This window comes from Diadema antillarum, unplaced genomic scaffold (genome assembly GCF_040938485.1).
Source record: "Diadema antillarum isolate AM-2024a unplaced genomic scaffold, OU_Dant_1.0 seq00001236_RagTag, whole genome shotgun sequence".
Lineage (NCBI taxonomy): Eukaryota > Metazoa > Echinodermata > Echinoidea > Diadematoida > Diadematidae > Diadema > Diadema antillarum.
In genome coordinates, this window is record NW_027272023.1 from 179007 (window position 1) to 194667 (window position 15661).

A 15661-nucleotide genomic window follows, 5' to 3' on the forward strand; every position below is an offset into this window, starting at 1 on the left:
TCGCCCTCTGACCCCTGAGGAAATGCTGAACATCACCAGATGTGGTTGCAATTAAAACAATTGCAGGACTGATATGCATCTTTAGCCTGAGAATTCTGCAAATTTGGGGCTGATGTCGCCTGCTGCTAAACATAAAATTAAAGGGTTCTTTAAAGACAATAAAAATGACAGTTTTGGTTTTAAGACAAGACTGAATGAGATCATGATGTCAAAGTGTATATTATCAACACCTTGGAACTGTGAGAGAACTGAAAGAGGCACCTCACATTGCTTCTTGGTTGATGTTTAATGAACAGTTTGTACGGTATTGCATTAGCAGGGGCGTATCCAGGGAGGACCGCAACCGGCGCACGCCCCCCCCCCCTTTATTTTTTGTTGAAACACAAGAAATAAAAAGAAAAAATGGGGGAGGGTGCGTGCGCCCTCCCCCTTTAATTTTGTAAACGCGCCCCCTCTTTACGGAATTCCTGGATCCGTCCCTGCATTAGGACAGTTTCATTTATGCCTTCAACAGTTTTTGTTGTTGTTTTAATTCAAGAAGAAAATCAGGTTTGCTCGATACTATCAAGGCGGCACTTCTAAATTAAATCATATCAAAGTAATGGAGGTTATGATCCATTTCGAACTCGCCTCAGGACTCCTCCCTCCTCCCCCCCCCCCCCCCCCCCCCCTCAACTCCTTGCTGGAAAAAAAAAATCTACAATGTAAAGGGTTTTTAGTTGTGTCATTAATGTCCGATGTGTTTTTGTCTGCAACCATGTGTCTCTGCATTTACTGTATAGGATTTTTCTGTACTTTGTTAGTATGGTTTTAGGGGCTATTCCACGGTTACTCACGTTACACTTGGAGAAACCTTCACTCATTCCTGGAGCTGTAACTCCCTTATTATAGATATGAACCAAACAACTTTTTATCACAAGAAAGTATACAGTCTGACTATCCTTTGTATAAAAACAAAACTTGATAAATTTTGATATGCTCCTGGCAAAACTTTAAAATGTGTCGGTTACTCACGTTACACGATTTGGACATGCATAAAATGAAAAGTCGACAAAAGTGAAAAGTGTCCTCATACCAAGCCTTTATGAAAGTTAATTATATCCATTTCAAAGAAGTACAGTAGGGAGACAAACTTTGTATATAGTATGAAAAATAATGAATGCATGGTTTTTTTCTTGGGGTGCAGATAAGGTGGTTACTCACGTTACGGTTACTCACGTTACATTTTGTCCATGTATGGTCCTCAATATAAACGTCACAAAAAAATTAATAATGTGTGTAGCATTCAAGTTTCTTTTTCGAAATAATGTGTGTGGGATATCAGAGACCAGTTTATGTTTAAAGATAACATTCTGAGTACGTTTCCTTTTCTCTTTTACTAAATTGGACAGTATGCTATTTATGTATTTACTATACTGTATGAGATCTGGCATGGGCTTTGCAAATGAAAAAACTCGAAAACAAATGCATTCAATTTAGTTTCTTGCCTCAGCATCAATTAAAAAAGAACAGCAGTAAGTATACAAAAATAGACAAACATACACTGTAATTAGATACTCTTCAGATTGGCTATACAATAGACCCTAGACATAGATTCAAAATCCAAATCAAATGTTCACATTGAGCTCTCCTTTCTTGATACTGTCCATGTCATTTAACCTGCATTTTGACTATACTATCCAGCTGATATGTGTGTGTATTGAAAGTTAAAGTGTCAACAATTATTGTCAATATTGTTAGCTGGTGCATCTACAGTAGTTGTTTTCATTAAACATCTTCTATTTCATGTAAAAGATTACACGGGTTGGGCCATTTCCAATACATCCCAACTTGCTCCATTACAGATACAGTGTACAATATACTTGATATGTAGTTATTCTCTTGGCCAACAGCAATTATATACTCTCCAGGATACATTCTTCTGTCTTACTCCACTGTATACCAGTCTCTAATAGATAGATGGGTTCTCTTGTGCCTCCTCTGACTCTGGTTAAACTTGACCTGCTGCATCCGCAGAAATCAGGAATTTTGAGATCTCCTCAGCTTTTGAAAAAATAGATACGATTTATGCTTGTGATTCCTGGAATGGGCTGTGTGGCTTCATATATGATACCAATATGAAGAAAATTTCTAGCCTTCATCTCAGCTTTTGACAGGACTGCCACTGTTACACCCTACATGCCCTTAACTGAAGCAACAAATGTAGTAGCATCACACATATTAGCTTTTCTGATCCTTACTTTACCCCACATTTGATGTTTCACAAATATACCTATCCTGTCCACTAGTCACTGGCCATGGGATGTGTCTAAAAAGTTCCACTAAATCTGGAGTTTATCTATGCAGTGTGTACAGTGATGCTGCAATGTTTCTGTTTTTTAATTATGATGCTGGGCCATCTGACCAGAGAAATCCTTTTTCACATGATCTGGTAAGCCATCCAGCACAGTTTCCTTTTCTGTGGGCAAGATTGTCTGATATGTTGACGTGGGAGTGCTGAGACCCAGAATGCCACACTGCCACTGTAAAAAAGACTAACCTGCCTTTGATTCCAGTAGGTACTCTGGATCTTATCTTGAGCAACACAGGTGTAATTTTTGCTGAAATGAACCTAAATGAGGGCTTCTTTAGGAAAATTATTGTTGGTTGTCTGGTTGCATGTCTGGTCCTCATATGCCTGGTGAGCTGGTGACGCTTGTTATGTTGGAGGAACTGAGGCACCAAACTACAATATGTTGTAGTCGACTTGGTCATGTGTGGTGCTCTCCTCAACAGCTTTCATTCATCGTTGTCTTCTGTGCAGTTTTCCAAATGTACTGCTGGGTACCAGCACTGTCAGAGTTCATGATTCTTATGAATCTCCACCATCCTTGCACAAATTGCACTCATTCATCCAGCATGCTCACTTACGTGTAGGTTAACTATGTACACATGAATCTCTAGATCTCTGGGAGCTCATGCAGAATGGGACATGGTGATGATACTTTGTGAAGAGCACTAATTTCCATGATGAAGTTCTCATGATATTTACGTATCTTAAAAACGAACACTGTGGGGAAGCTTGTTTGAAAGTTGGACATGATTGAGACAAAGTTCAGTAAATTTTACTTATACTTTCCCACTTTGACATCTGGGAACACCTTGTAGAAAAGAGCATGCGTTTCCAAAATTGACAATGCCATGTACCAAGCTCATATTTATTTATTTATTTGTTTATTTTTGATGAGGAAAGAGTCATATCAGAGAGGGGTACTCTCATTTCACTTTTAATTAACCAAAAATAACTTCAAAGCTTACCACGTGACTTAAAATTTGCCATCCCACAGTAAATGTTACCTAAATTCATAATTTTTGCTGGTTACTCACGTTACAAAATGGTTACTCACGTTACAAGGTTACTCACGTTACAGTTTTTCTTCATCATTTTTATAAAGATTAGTATTTTGTTGTGATTTTGATAGTCATCACCTTGTCAAAGTTTGTTTGAAGGAAGAGAATTTCAAATCCCACCAATCTAATGTGAAGAATTTTTCTCTCAGAAAACAAAGTCAGTTTTTCTGGTTACTCACGTTACATCGCCTCAGTGGGTTACAATATTTATTTTTGAACGAGTTCTACAAATTTACTTGAAAAGCTGTTGTGTATTTTAGGTAATTTGAGTCTTCTAAAATTCAGAAATGAATAAACTGGTATGATGTTGCAACAATGAAATGGTAATATGTCATATTCCATTTTTCACTATTTTTCTTGTATTTTGGTACAGAATGGAAGTCACAACTTTCAACCATTTTTTCACAAAGTAAACATATGAAAATTAACTTTTTATTTTTGGTTCCTAAAAATATCATGTATGAAGGACTAAAAATGAAAATAACACAGAAAAATATTGAATTTGAATTTTTGAGCTCATGTCCACCAACCTGTGGAATAGCCCTTAGGGGAATGCATAATACAAGCTTTGCTTTATAGCTTCCCCTCCATTTTCAACATTATTTGATAAATACCATGTATCTAGGCTCCTTGATATATTGTGTTTAATAGTATTACATTTTTATATTCAACCGGCATGTAAAATATGGTGGTATATTGATTCCTTGCGAGACGTTTAGTGAACTCAGTATATTGTTGAGACTTTTTTGAGACAAAATGAAATATATAAGAAATTGTGTTCAACATCGTAAGGTTTATGAATATTTAATGCTCATATATGGAGAGGCCCCCTATATATTGTAAGTGACACCCAACATATTGCACGTGCAACACTTTATAATAGCGTAGGTACGGGAAATACAGTAAATTTGTTCTATATTTCCATGCGTATGTTTTGCCATTCATACAGTACATAAGCATAAGAATGGCGGCCATTTTGAATAAAAAAAAATGAGCTTTAAATGCTTAATGAACCTATATGAAATGAAAATTCGCTTGCAAATGCAGATGGAGGAACTCTAGGAACAGAAATGTACAAAGTTTGGTGGAATCATTGGTCATATAATGCACATTACTGTGTTTATCACGGCCGAATTAGCATATCTGGCGGCCATTTTGGATTTTTGCATTTTGCCGAAAATGCTCAAGGTTACGCGAGTGGCATCAATCGGATTTGGAATCAGCACCCTCGAATTGACAAGAAACCATTAAAAAACATTGTATATATCAAAAAACAAGGTTGGGTGCCTTCTAGCCTGGACTATAGGGAAGTACATTTGAATTGAGTTATAAATGCATAATTTCAAAGTCTGCTCCTTCAAAATCCATGTCGGGGGGGGGGGGGGGGGACCTTTTGTTGGTTTTGTGATGCAGGGTAACCAATAACTCTTTCAAGAGATGTGTTCTACTAATATTGTTTTTTTCACACAGTCCACATGCAGGTCTATATCTAGCTTTCATTCCCCTTTGAGTTTCTGAGAAAATGGTCTCAAAGCAGGATGGCTGGGATTCTCTGTACTAAAGATCTACGGTTGGACACTGTAATCTGAGCTTAAACTTGAAGGGAGAATAATCAATCAATCTTTTCACATAATTTCTTGGTCAAATTCCTTCTAAGAAACACAAAATTTTTAGACAAGGTCATATTTTGTACTACTTCTTCAGTTTTTTTTTTCCAATACAAAATAAAGAAAAAAGCAGGCCTCAAAAAAAGAAGAGGGAATCTAAACATGTATATCTTAATAAAAGGGATAGTATAGTATTGGTGGAGACGAGGATTGGGCCTTTCTTTTTGTGAGATACCAGGAAACCACTTATGAAATAGTACAGAGTATCGCCATTCCAAGAGGAATTCAAGTTTATTGGAAGAAAACTGCTTTTGGAATGGCTGAGACATCCAAAAACAAATTAAAACAAAGCGATCGCAATAACAGGTACAGTACAAATTTTAGGTCCCACCTTTTATTAGGATGGCACTTTTTTGGATAACTCAGCCATTTCAAAACAAATTTTCACCAAATAAACATGGAATCCCTTTTGGAATTACTTGCTCTTTCAAATTTCATAAGAAGTTTTTCATTATCTCCCCCAAAATGTTAGAAACCTGACATTTGTAGGTCTGAACCGAAACTATGCGATGCCTTTAAAGGGATCGTATAGTTTTGGTTGAGACCTAATTTCAGGTTTCTAACATTTTTTGGTGAGATAATCAGAAACCTCTTATGAAATATGAAAAAGCATGCAATTCTATGACAAATTCAACGTTTATTTGATGAAAATTGGTTTTGAAATGGCTGAGATATCAAGAGCGATTCTACTAAAGTGTGGGACCCACACTTTATCACGATCGCTTTGTTTTACTTTGTTTTTGGATGTTTCAGTCATTCCAAACCCGATTTTTGTCAAATAAACTTTGAATTCCTCTGAAAATGGTATGCTCTGTACTATTAAGTGTTTTCTTGGTATCTCGCAAAAAGTTAAAAGCCCAATTCTCATCTCCACCAATACTGTGTACTATCCCTTTAAAACTTCGCCTTACTTGCTCCATGCTTCAGCTGTGTCTTGGTCTCCTTGGCAGAGATGCCATCACCATCCGGTTTCTCTCCTTCTTCAATCTCCGCTATCTCTCCATCCTCCTCCTCCTCCTCCTCATCCTTCACCTTCTCCTCGTCGGAGTCGGAGGCATAGCTGACGAGGTGGGCCAGGCTCCTTGCCCCCACACTCTCATTGGATTGTAGCGACATATTTGGTAGTTGGCCTTTTTTGCACTGCAAATGCACCTAAACAATATCAAGAGTGAACACAAAAGCTTGTCTCAACTTTACTTCTCAAGTTTTGCTTAAAAAATAATAGACTACAGATCTAACTGATAACAGTTAGGCGCTAATGGCTTAGACAGGATCTTGCTTTACACACAAAATTATTTACAGTACAGCTGTATGATCTTCTAACGTTACTTCTACTTCGGTAAACTACTCGACAGGATCGATCACCGTGATGCCACGGCATTGTGTAATTGTGATCACTCTACGTCGAGGTGACCAGCTGCAGCTGATGATGGTCACCTACCAACATATTTATTTTTTACTTTTTTTTTCGCTAGAACCCCTTCCCTAACGTTACTGCTTGGCCCCTCTTGTCAGTACTGCACCAACCGCCGCTGCTGGGCTATAAACGTGCAGTCCCTCATGCATACAGTTGCAGCACTTTAAAATCTCATTTTGGACAAACGAGATTTAAGGGTATCAATATTGGTCGCAGATTTTATTTCAGCCGGCAGTGTGTTCCAAATTGGGATTGTCCTTGGATGAAGTGAATGATGATAGCAATCTTTGTTGGTCTGAATAGTATTGTAATTCAAGGGTTGATTTGACCTGGTTGCTGGTCCACTTCTGGCATTCCTTTTGAAATGATTTTTGTTTGACGGGATTAAACAATGAGTTTCTTTATAAATCAGTGAAAGCCTGGCAATTGTGACCCGCGACAACGGTTTCAGGCAAAAGTCGCAAGAGCAAATTCCCTCCTAGGCGGGGTACAAAGATTTTGACCATTATTTTTGTCGATTTAGGTTTTTTGCAGAAATCAAATCTTTGATATATGTTTTCTACATCTACACTAAATTTCATAGCATAAGACTAATTTTTTTACTACCGAAAATGGAATTTTAAGCACCCTATGTTGGATCGCACTCGTCAGTTTCGAGCTTCTTTCGAACGCCGCGCCAATATCCCCAGTGTTGCTACGGCGCATGGTCTTGCATGCGATTGGCTGGTGCGTCGCATACATTTACATAATTCGGCTTTCGGAGACACCAGTTGCAGCGTGTGGGGAATGCTTTGTCCACGCGTGCACGATTACATGATGCATTGTTCTTGCTATAGTGGTTTATACGCTTGCTCTGTAGTGCATGCTCTTCGTTTGTCTTTCTGTCCAAACTATTCTACCGCAATGTTCGACAACGGAAGTGAAACAAAAATCGTGTAGCATGACATAATCGTGTGAAAAGAAAACTAAATATTCTCAAATTTGTCTACTTGTACATGTAGTAAAGATTATGACAGCAGACTGACTCAATGGAAGGCAGATAAGAGGAAAGGAGCGGTCACATGTGACCAATTATATTCAAATACCACACGTCAAAATCGCACCAAACTAACGAGTTGTGTTTGTTTTTTGTTTTTTATTTAAGCATGACCCTTGCCAGCACTAGCAGTTCTGCTTTCAAAAGGGTCGCCAATGATAAAGACAAACCAACCACAATGAAAACGCGATTTGTAAATGTGTGGATTCGCCACCGCTCCTGTTACAGTCATGGCGTGTGGATGCCATTGCGTAATACGTGCACCATACACGTCATGTACATGTACACCATACGTGCAATTATCGTATTCGCCATCTTGAAAGACGTACTGGTAAACAAACCCGAGTGAAACGCATTGTTTTTCCGCTCCATACGCTGAGCTCCGAGGAAGGTGCCCGGGAAATTTGACTCTCTCAGTGAGCCAATCAGAAGGCGATGTGGTTGCTAGAGGTGGGGCTTAACATCGATTGGCACCATCGTACAGATGGGTGATTCTCCCCTCGCATCGCCGCTCAGACATTGTCTTTGAGAAAGAGGTGAATTTTCAAAGCCTGTTTTCTTGCAATTTTGTCAGGCTAACAACTTAAAATGTGCATTTTATTTCTCTTTCTATGCCCACTTATGGTGCCGAAGAATACAAGTATTTTATATCAATGCAAAGCTAAGGAAATGGGCAATGTGATTCAGTGAAAAAATTAATTTTCAAAATTCCCGACTTTTGCGTAAAACCGTTGTCGCCGGTCGCAATTGTGTGTCGTCTTTGAAGAGAGTCCCACTTTAGATCTTGGAGCATGTCTGTGACACTGCTGGTTTTCCTGAAGTCGTTGGTGACAAACCTAGCAGATCTTCTTTGAACTTTCTCTAAGTTGGTGATGGGGTGACTTAGTGAGGATCCCAAATAGCACAACAATACTCTAATTTAGGGCGTACAAGGGTTTTATACAATAAGCTATTTCTTTGGTAGATTTGGTGCAGCTCCAGAGGTTACGGTGCAGGAGACCTACACGATCTTGTTTGCGCCAGTGATTGTCTGATTGATGTGTCTTGACCAGGTCCAGGTAAGATTATATGTCAGTTCAATGCCTGGATGATGTTTCACTTCCTGTAGGACAGAGCCATTCACGACATACTTGTGGTGGTGAGGGCTTCTCTTGTGGGTTATTCTCGTAATATGACATTTTGAACTATTCGAACTTCATCTGCCATTGTAACTGCCAATCACACAGTGCTGTGATGTCTTGTTGAAGAATATCACGCACAGTCCTTTGCTGGAGAGAGAATACATGTCTCAAACCAAGTCATCCGCAAATAACGTCACCTAGGCCTACCGTTAAGTCGCCATTAGCGTTGATTCGCCACCTGTTCATGCACCTGTCACTGTTACCCTCTTCCCCTCGTGTACTCTACTTGTGTATGTATATTGATTTTGTATGGAGTGAAAAGTAAAGCATAGGCCTATATCCTTCCGCGAAAGTAAAACGTCTAAGTAGGGGCGGGAAGAATTTGTGTGTACAATCTGTACACATATCGTACCATATTACGCGCACACACTAACTGCACGAACGGTGGTCACGCGACACCAAGCAATGGCATCGTCTACTTTCATGTAGAGGGGAGAAGAGCTTATGACGGTAAGTTGCTAAAACTGTATATCAGATTAAACCTTGGAACTTAGAGCATTGGCCTGAACCATTTGTTAATGGGTGTGTTTGGAAAGAAAAAAGCAAGTGAGAGTGACAGCTCAACGATGCGATGGAACCGTGACTGCTCGATGGCGACTCAACGAGTGTATTAGCGAATAGCGTATTGCGTGTGATGTGTACGTGTATCGTATGGGAGCGCTAGCTGGATTGGGCTGATTGAGAGTACTTACTCAAAATACTATTGTTACAATCCTGAGTGACTGACCGGTCATTTAAACACTCACAAAGTCTAACTAGGCCTACCATAACTCGTCACGTTCTAACGTTTACCATACGTGGACATACGTCCACGGCGCACACACACACACACGACACTCAAGTGAAGAGAAACTCAGTTCAGACGTTCGAAGGAAACTCTACGTATTTAAACAATTATGGACGTGGATATGAAGTTAGCATTCGTAAGACAATGTTAAAATACTAAAACATACTCACAAATCAATGCAGATGAACGGTTTGATTACCCGGTTTGACAACTTTTGACTTAACGTTTATAGAGATCCGTATGCTGTTTTCAATGCATACAGAAAAACGCCGAGTACATTTCCCAACGTACAAAGTGTTGTACGTATTAGTGCACACTAAACGATGCGTACGCGCGTGTTAACGTTATGGAGAGCGCTGCGCTACGCTACCCGCGCTCCGTCTTCCTTGCATGCACTACACAAACACACGTGCGCGCGCACGCACGCACGCACACACACACGGTATCATCGTACAATCTGTACACGCATCTTTCGCCCAATGGTCTGCTACCAAAGATCGTGCACCTTTGTTGAGTGTACGATTTTTGCTGCTACTAATACCCGCTAGCAGGCCGGCGCCCGGCCGGAGCCCGCCGGGCCGCGCCCGAGCCGAGAAGCTGTGACTGCCAGCAGCAAGCAGCAGCAGCCAGGTCCATCCTAGGCCCATCCGCTCAAGATCACTGACTATCGGGCTCGGAGTGTTACTGCCGTGCCGTACGATACGTATCGGACATCGGAGCTCTTTTCTTCGACTGCAAGGAATGACTATAGTGATTTACAACGTTGTATTTTGGTATGTAATGTTAGAGCTGTACCGGTATGTAAATTAGAAACACAACAAGGCTGCGTGGCTTTAGTCCCTTTTCCCGGTTGCCATCATCTTGTCAACAAAGTAGATTTTCTCCACTGTAGCTATTGAGAAAAAGTGACTTACTAAATCCGGTCAGTCCCATGCATTATCGTTGGCGTGTTTATGCATGTGTGCATGAGTGCGTGTGCGCGCGCGTGCGTGGTGCACGATGTATTGTTCATGCAATTGTTTTCATTATTCAGTTGTTTTCATGACATTAGGTTCTAATTTTTTTGTTGTATTTTGGGTTTCTTCAGTTCATCTGTTTTAACGTTACGGTTTCCTTCAATGTTGTGACATACAACCGGGTGTATTATTATGAAGTTAGTTATGTTAGATGCTAACTCAGTCCGGGAAACCTGCTCATGAGGACCGCTCCCGCGTACGAGGACTGCCCCGCCTCATGAGGACCGCCCCCACGCCTCATGAGGACCGCCCCCGGGCCATGCCTCATGAGGCCCGGGGGGAACGCCTCATGAGGCCCCCCATTCACTTCTATTCATCTCACATCTGACGTAGAAATTTTCGCAACTTTGCACGGTGATTTTTTGTTACACACACATGTCCACTATCCATGATGAAAAGAAGAAAAAATCCGATCTGTTTTTTTTTCTTCAAAAATCGAGTTTTAATCAACCGATGCAGAGCGCCCAGTAAAACGTGTGTGTTTTAATGCAATCTTTGGAGACCCTCCCTCATCAGCTTTTTTACCAGGTGCCTAGATTCCTGTTTTATGGCATAAAATTCGATCTTTACTTTTTATGTGTAGCTCTACATGTAGTCTATTAGCAAGTGTAGACTGTAAAAACTTTTACCGTCTGTTTTGTCACGTTAATCCTCAAGATGATGAATTTTAATGTGTGTACAGTGTGTAGATGTTCGTGCAGTGCACAAAAGTCAATCGTTGATCTGAAAGTAGTAATCCCATATGATCACAACAATTTTTTCTATGGTATCTTAAAAAGATGTTTTTTTCCTCTTTTCATCAGCTTGTCCCAAATGAATCTATTATGCCTACAGAGTTGCAGAGACTCCAACTCTCCCGCTTTCGACGGGAGATCTCCCGCCGAAAGCCCTTTTTGCAGAATCTCCCGTTCTCCCGCTTGAGATTTAATTTCTCCCGCTTGAAATGATTTCTTACTTATTTTCATTGTACTGTATGTTGAAAAATAAGCCTTAAATAGCGCGAGAGAGCATCTAGAACACTAGACCGCAAGGGACTTAGCGCTCGTGATGTGCGCTTCGCGCACATCAAGTTGGAGTCTCCCGTTTGCTAGGGGTTTCAAGTGGGAGAATCTCCAGATCAGAAGGTGCTTGGGGTTGGAGTCTCTGGAGTTGTTGAGGCTTGTTGTGTTATGTGAAGTGTATCCCTTTATTTTTCTATCCTTATGTCTTTTCTTCTTTAATTTTCGAGTAGGGCCTGCATGTTTTCTCTTTCCTTTCTATTAGTCTTTCTTTCTTTCCCAACTCTTCTTTATAAATATTTTTTTATTTGTGCTTTGTTACCTTCCGCCTGCCTCTCCCAGCCTTCATCTGCATTTTCATTCTTTTCTCTTCAATATAGCATTTCTTTAATTCTCACATCCTTACATTAATTATCTTTTTTTTTCTTACCTTTTCATGCATTTTAAATCTTTTTCCAAGTCTATTAATCTGTTCTTTCATTAATTTTCAATCCATCTCTCTTCCTTTCATTTTCAATCTATCTCTATTTTTTTTTTCCTACCTCCTTTCCTTTCAATGTTCTCTTCCTCAATTTAATGCTACTTTTTATCATAACATCTGATTACATGGTTATTCTCCTGTACGGTATGTCTTTGTTTTCATGTACTCTGTACTGTATATCTTTGTTTTCATGTATTCTCTTTCTGCCTTTTCCCATCCTTTCTTGTTCATTCTGTTTCACCTGGCTGTCTACCGGTACTCCTCTTAGCTCTCTTCTCTCTCTTTTCACCCCCTCTCTTTTTCTTTGATTTGTAGTCCACGGAAGGCTATAATTAATTATTTTGAGATTGACATAAGTATACATGTATAATCACATTTTTCACATTTATTCTCATTTCATTCCTCCAAACACACACAGACAGACAGGCACACACACACAGACAGGCAGATACACTTAATAACACACGCACAACACAGAACAACACCAGACCTCCTCCTCAGTCAACCACTTGGTATTATCAAAATATAAACCAATACCACAAAACTTGATACAAGCTCAGGGTGAGAGAAAAGACAGAGAGTTGTAAACATGTCTCTGTAAAGATACCATAGAGAAACTTGCTGTGATCGCTGTGGGATTGCTACATTCAGGTGGAACGATCATCTGTAATGCGCACTGCCATGAAAACATGACCCCTTGGAAAATTCACTATTTTGAGACTTTAAAGTGACCACAAATGCAGAGAGAGAAATGAAAAACGTTTTCACTTATCGCTTTGAGCCATAAAGATTGAATTTTATTTCATAATGAACCAGAATTTTGGCATCCAATGCAAAACGGCACTAACGCCATTCTGTCTAATTACCGACATGTAATTATGATAGTCTAGGATCCTCTATGTGTATACATGTGTTGAAACATCATTTAAAAATTTAAACTGAAAAATCAATTCATTTACTTTGGACCAATGTACAATGTGTGTATGTTTTCATGTGTATAATGTGGTAATGTTGCCAGCCCAAAATATGATATCAAACTACCTTGGATTGAATTTTATACTGTAAAACATGATATATTCGGGGCATGAAATTTTCGCGAATTGCTACTGGCATTCAATGCATGTAGTGTAGACAAAAGCTTTCGCGTGCATTTTAATTTCAGGAATTTTGGCGCTGGCGAAATTCGCGAAATTAAAATGCACGCGAAAATTTCTCGTTTTGCAGTAGTTAATTTCAGAATTCAGGCCAGTCAAAGGCTTATTGTAACATATTGTACTTGTCCTTTCAGGTGATTCTCAGTTTGCAGGTCAACTGATGCCCGGACCATGCCGATCATAAGAACACTGAAGGAAAGTGGTCTCAGCTATGTAAGTGTTTTTGATGAGCTTTCCAAGTGCAACATACAACGTAGGGAACGTTTAGATATAGGCTGTCTAATTCCTTGTGGGTAAACACTATGTTTGATTCTCTGTTTCTATTTCCAGTTACTGCAAGAGATGCTTGTGTACAAATGCAGTCGAGTTTTTTGTTTGTTTGTATGTTTGTTTTTCTGAAGGAATAACTTGCTTTGTAAGAACAGGATTGATGCCCCTACAACATATGGTGTAGATTGTTGTCAAAAAGTTTAGAGTGAAGTAATTTCTTTGCAGACCATCTAGCTGATGTTTGCCACACAGAAATTGTAAGCTACGACGTTTGTGACTACAAATAAGGGCTTGTCACAACATGCACTGTACAATAGCGATAGAATTGAGAGTGGTAACATAGAGCGTTGTCTCATGTACAAGCTTACAAACACTCTGTATTTTTTTGTGGGACAGCTTTTAAAGATTTAAATATCAAAATTAGAGAAATCTCATCCAATGTTGTTAACCATTGTTTAATATCTTACATGCACATGCAGCTTGATGAGTAGTATTACTTTTTTTTTGGGGGGGGGGGGATGGGGTCACATCTTAAATGCTGTCACTTTTTCTTTTGCTGTAATTGATTGGAATAGGATTTCACGTCGGAAATTTTATATCAATGAATTTATATATTAGAAACTGTCATTGCTCAATTCAGATAACGTCACGATGGCATTTTGAAGTAAACCTCTTGCTCTTACCAAAGAGTACATACCAGCTGATATTTGTCTTCACCGTTGCAGGAGGCTGCCAAGCGGAAACTCCTCATGGCTACAGCACACTTACAGGAGGGGGAGGGTCTGCCACCACATCAGCTTCAAAGTGAGTGCATTGTGTTATGATGATGTGGTACCTACTTAGATGTTCAATATTTGTTTTATAACTTTTGTGTTTCCCTTTCATTCTTCAGGTATTCACATTGTCTACAGTATTTAAAGGGGACGGCTAGTAACTGATCAGTTGGAATCAGTGGGAATGCTGGAGGATGATTGTTCCAATCTTTGTGGGATTCATTTAAGAGTACATTATATATCTATTGTTGTGTGAAAATTATTTGCTTCAGAATGATCTCATATTCAAGTAATGTACAGTTTAATGTTTCCAGGTTAGCGTGCCTGGTCAGTGACGGGGCATTAATCTGCACATTACTTGAATACGAGACTGTTCTGAAGCAAATAATTTTCACACAACAGTAGATATATAATGTACTCTTAAATGAATCCCACAAGGATTGGAACAATCATCCCCCAGCATTCCCACTGATTCCCATTGATCGGTTACTAGCCATCCCCTTTAACATAGACTTGTCACGTAGTGCTCAAGTCAAGGACTTTCTTCCATGCAGAATCATTCCTCATTATTGAGTTGTTTTTAAGAAATCCCAGCATTGCTCTCTTTCTTTACTTAAGAGATTACCCACCTAGTCAAAGGATATGAGGCTTAGGATTAAGGTACCTTATTCGTATATGTTACATCTTTACAAGTTATGCAGGAATAACTATTGTACCAAGTAGTGAAAAGCAAGCAAGATTTGTGCCATGGGAAATCATTTACACGGAAATGACATAAAATGTATAATGGTCATACCTGTCTAGGGGCCACCCAAGGGAGACCAAAAAAGTGACCGCTATTGACATGTGGCCACTATAGAGAGGATCTTTAAAGGGGAAGGCTAGTAACTGATCAGTGGGAATCAGTGGAAATGCTGGGAGATGATTGTTCCAATCCTTATGGGATTCATTCAAGAGTTCATTGTATATCTATTGTTGTGGGAAAATGATTTGCTTCAGAATGGTCTCATATTCAAGTAATGTGCAGTTTAATGCTTCCAGGTTAGCGTCCCTGGTCAGTGACGGAGCATTAATCTGCACATTACTTGAATATGAGACCGTTCTGAAGCAAATCATTTTCACACAACAATAGATATACAATGAACTCTTGAATGAATCCCATAAGGATTGGAACAATCATCTCCCAGCATTTCCACTGATTCCCACTGATCAGTTACTAGCCTTCCCCTTTAACACGCTTTTTCTCTCGGAGGGAATTGTTTATAGTCAGTGGGTTGTATAAGGGCAAGTGAGCACTGTAGACAGGTGATCGCTAGGGGTGCGTTCGAGCGCTCTCCTAAAGCGAACTGTACCGTACCGTACTCTCGCCAGAGGAGCGCTCGAACGCTCCTACAGTGTACCGTACCGTACTGTACAGAGCCAAAAGTGGACCACTTCCCGATGTGCTCCAAAAGCGTACCAAAAGTTCCCTGAAAAGCATGCGCATATTAT

The 15661-nt window shown here is 39.7% G+C and overlaps 1 protein-coding gene across 1 annotated transcript in view; it reads left to right on the forward strand.

Annotated features, from left to right (window-relative positions):
- Positions 1-13275: 13275 nt before the first annotated feature.
- LOC139745150 (uncharacterized) overlaps positions 13276-15661 on the forward strand; it is a 62615-nt gene continuing 60229 nt past the window's right edge. The window contains exons 1-2 of the mRNA XM_071655566.1: positions 13276-13340; positions 14123-14201. Coding sequence (XP_071511667.1) covers positions 13299-13340; positions 14123-14201 — 121 coding nt within the window. The 5' untranslated portion in view covers positions 13276-13298. The remainder of the gene's footprint in view (positions 13341-14122; positions 14202-15661) is intronic.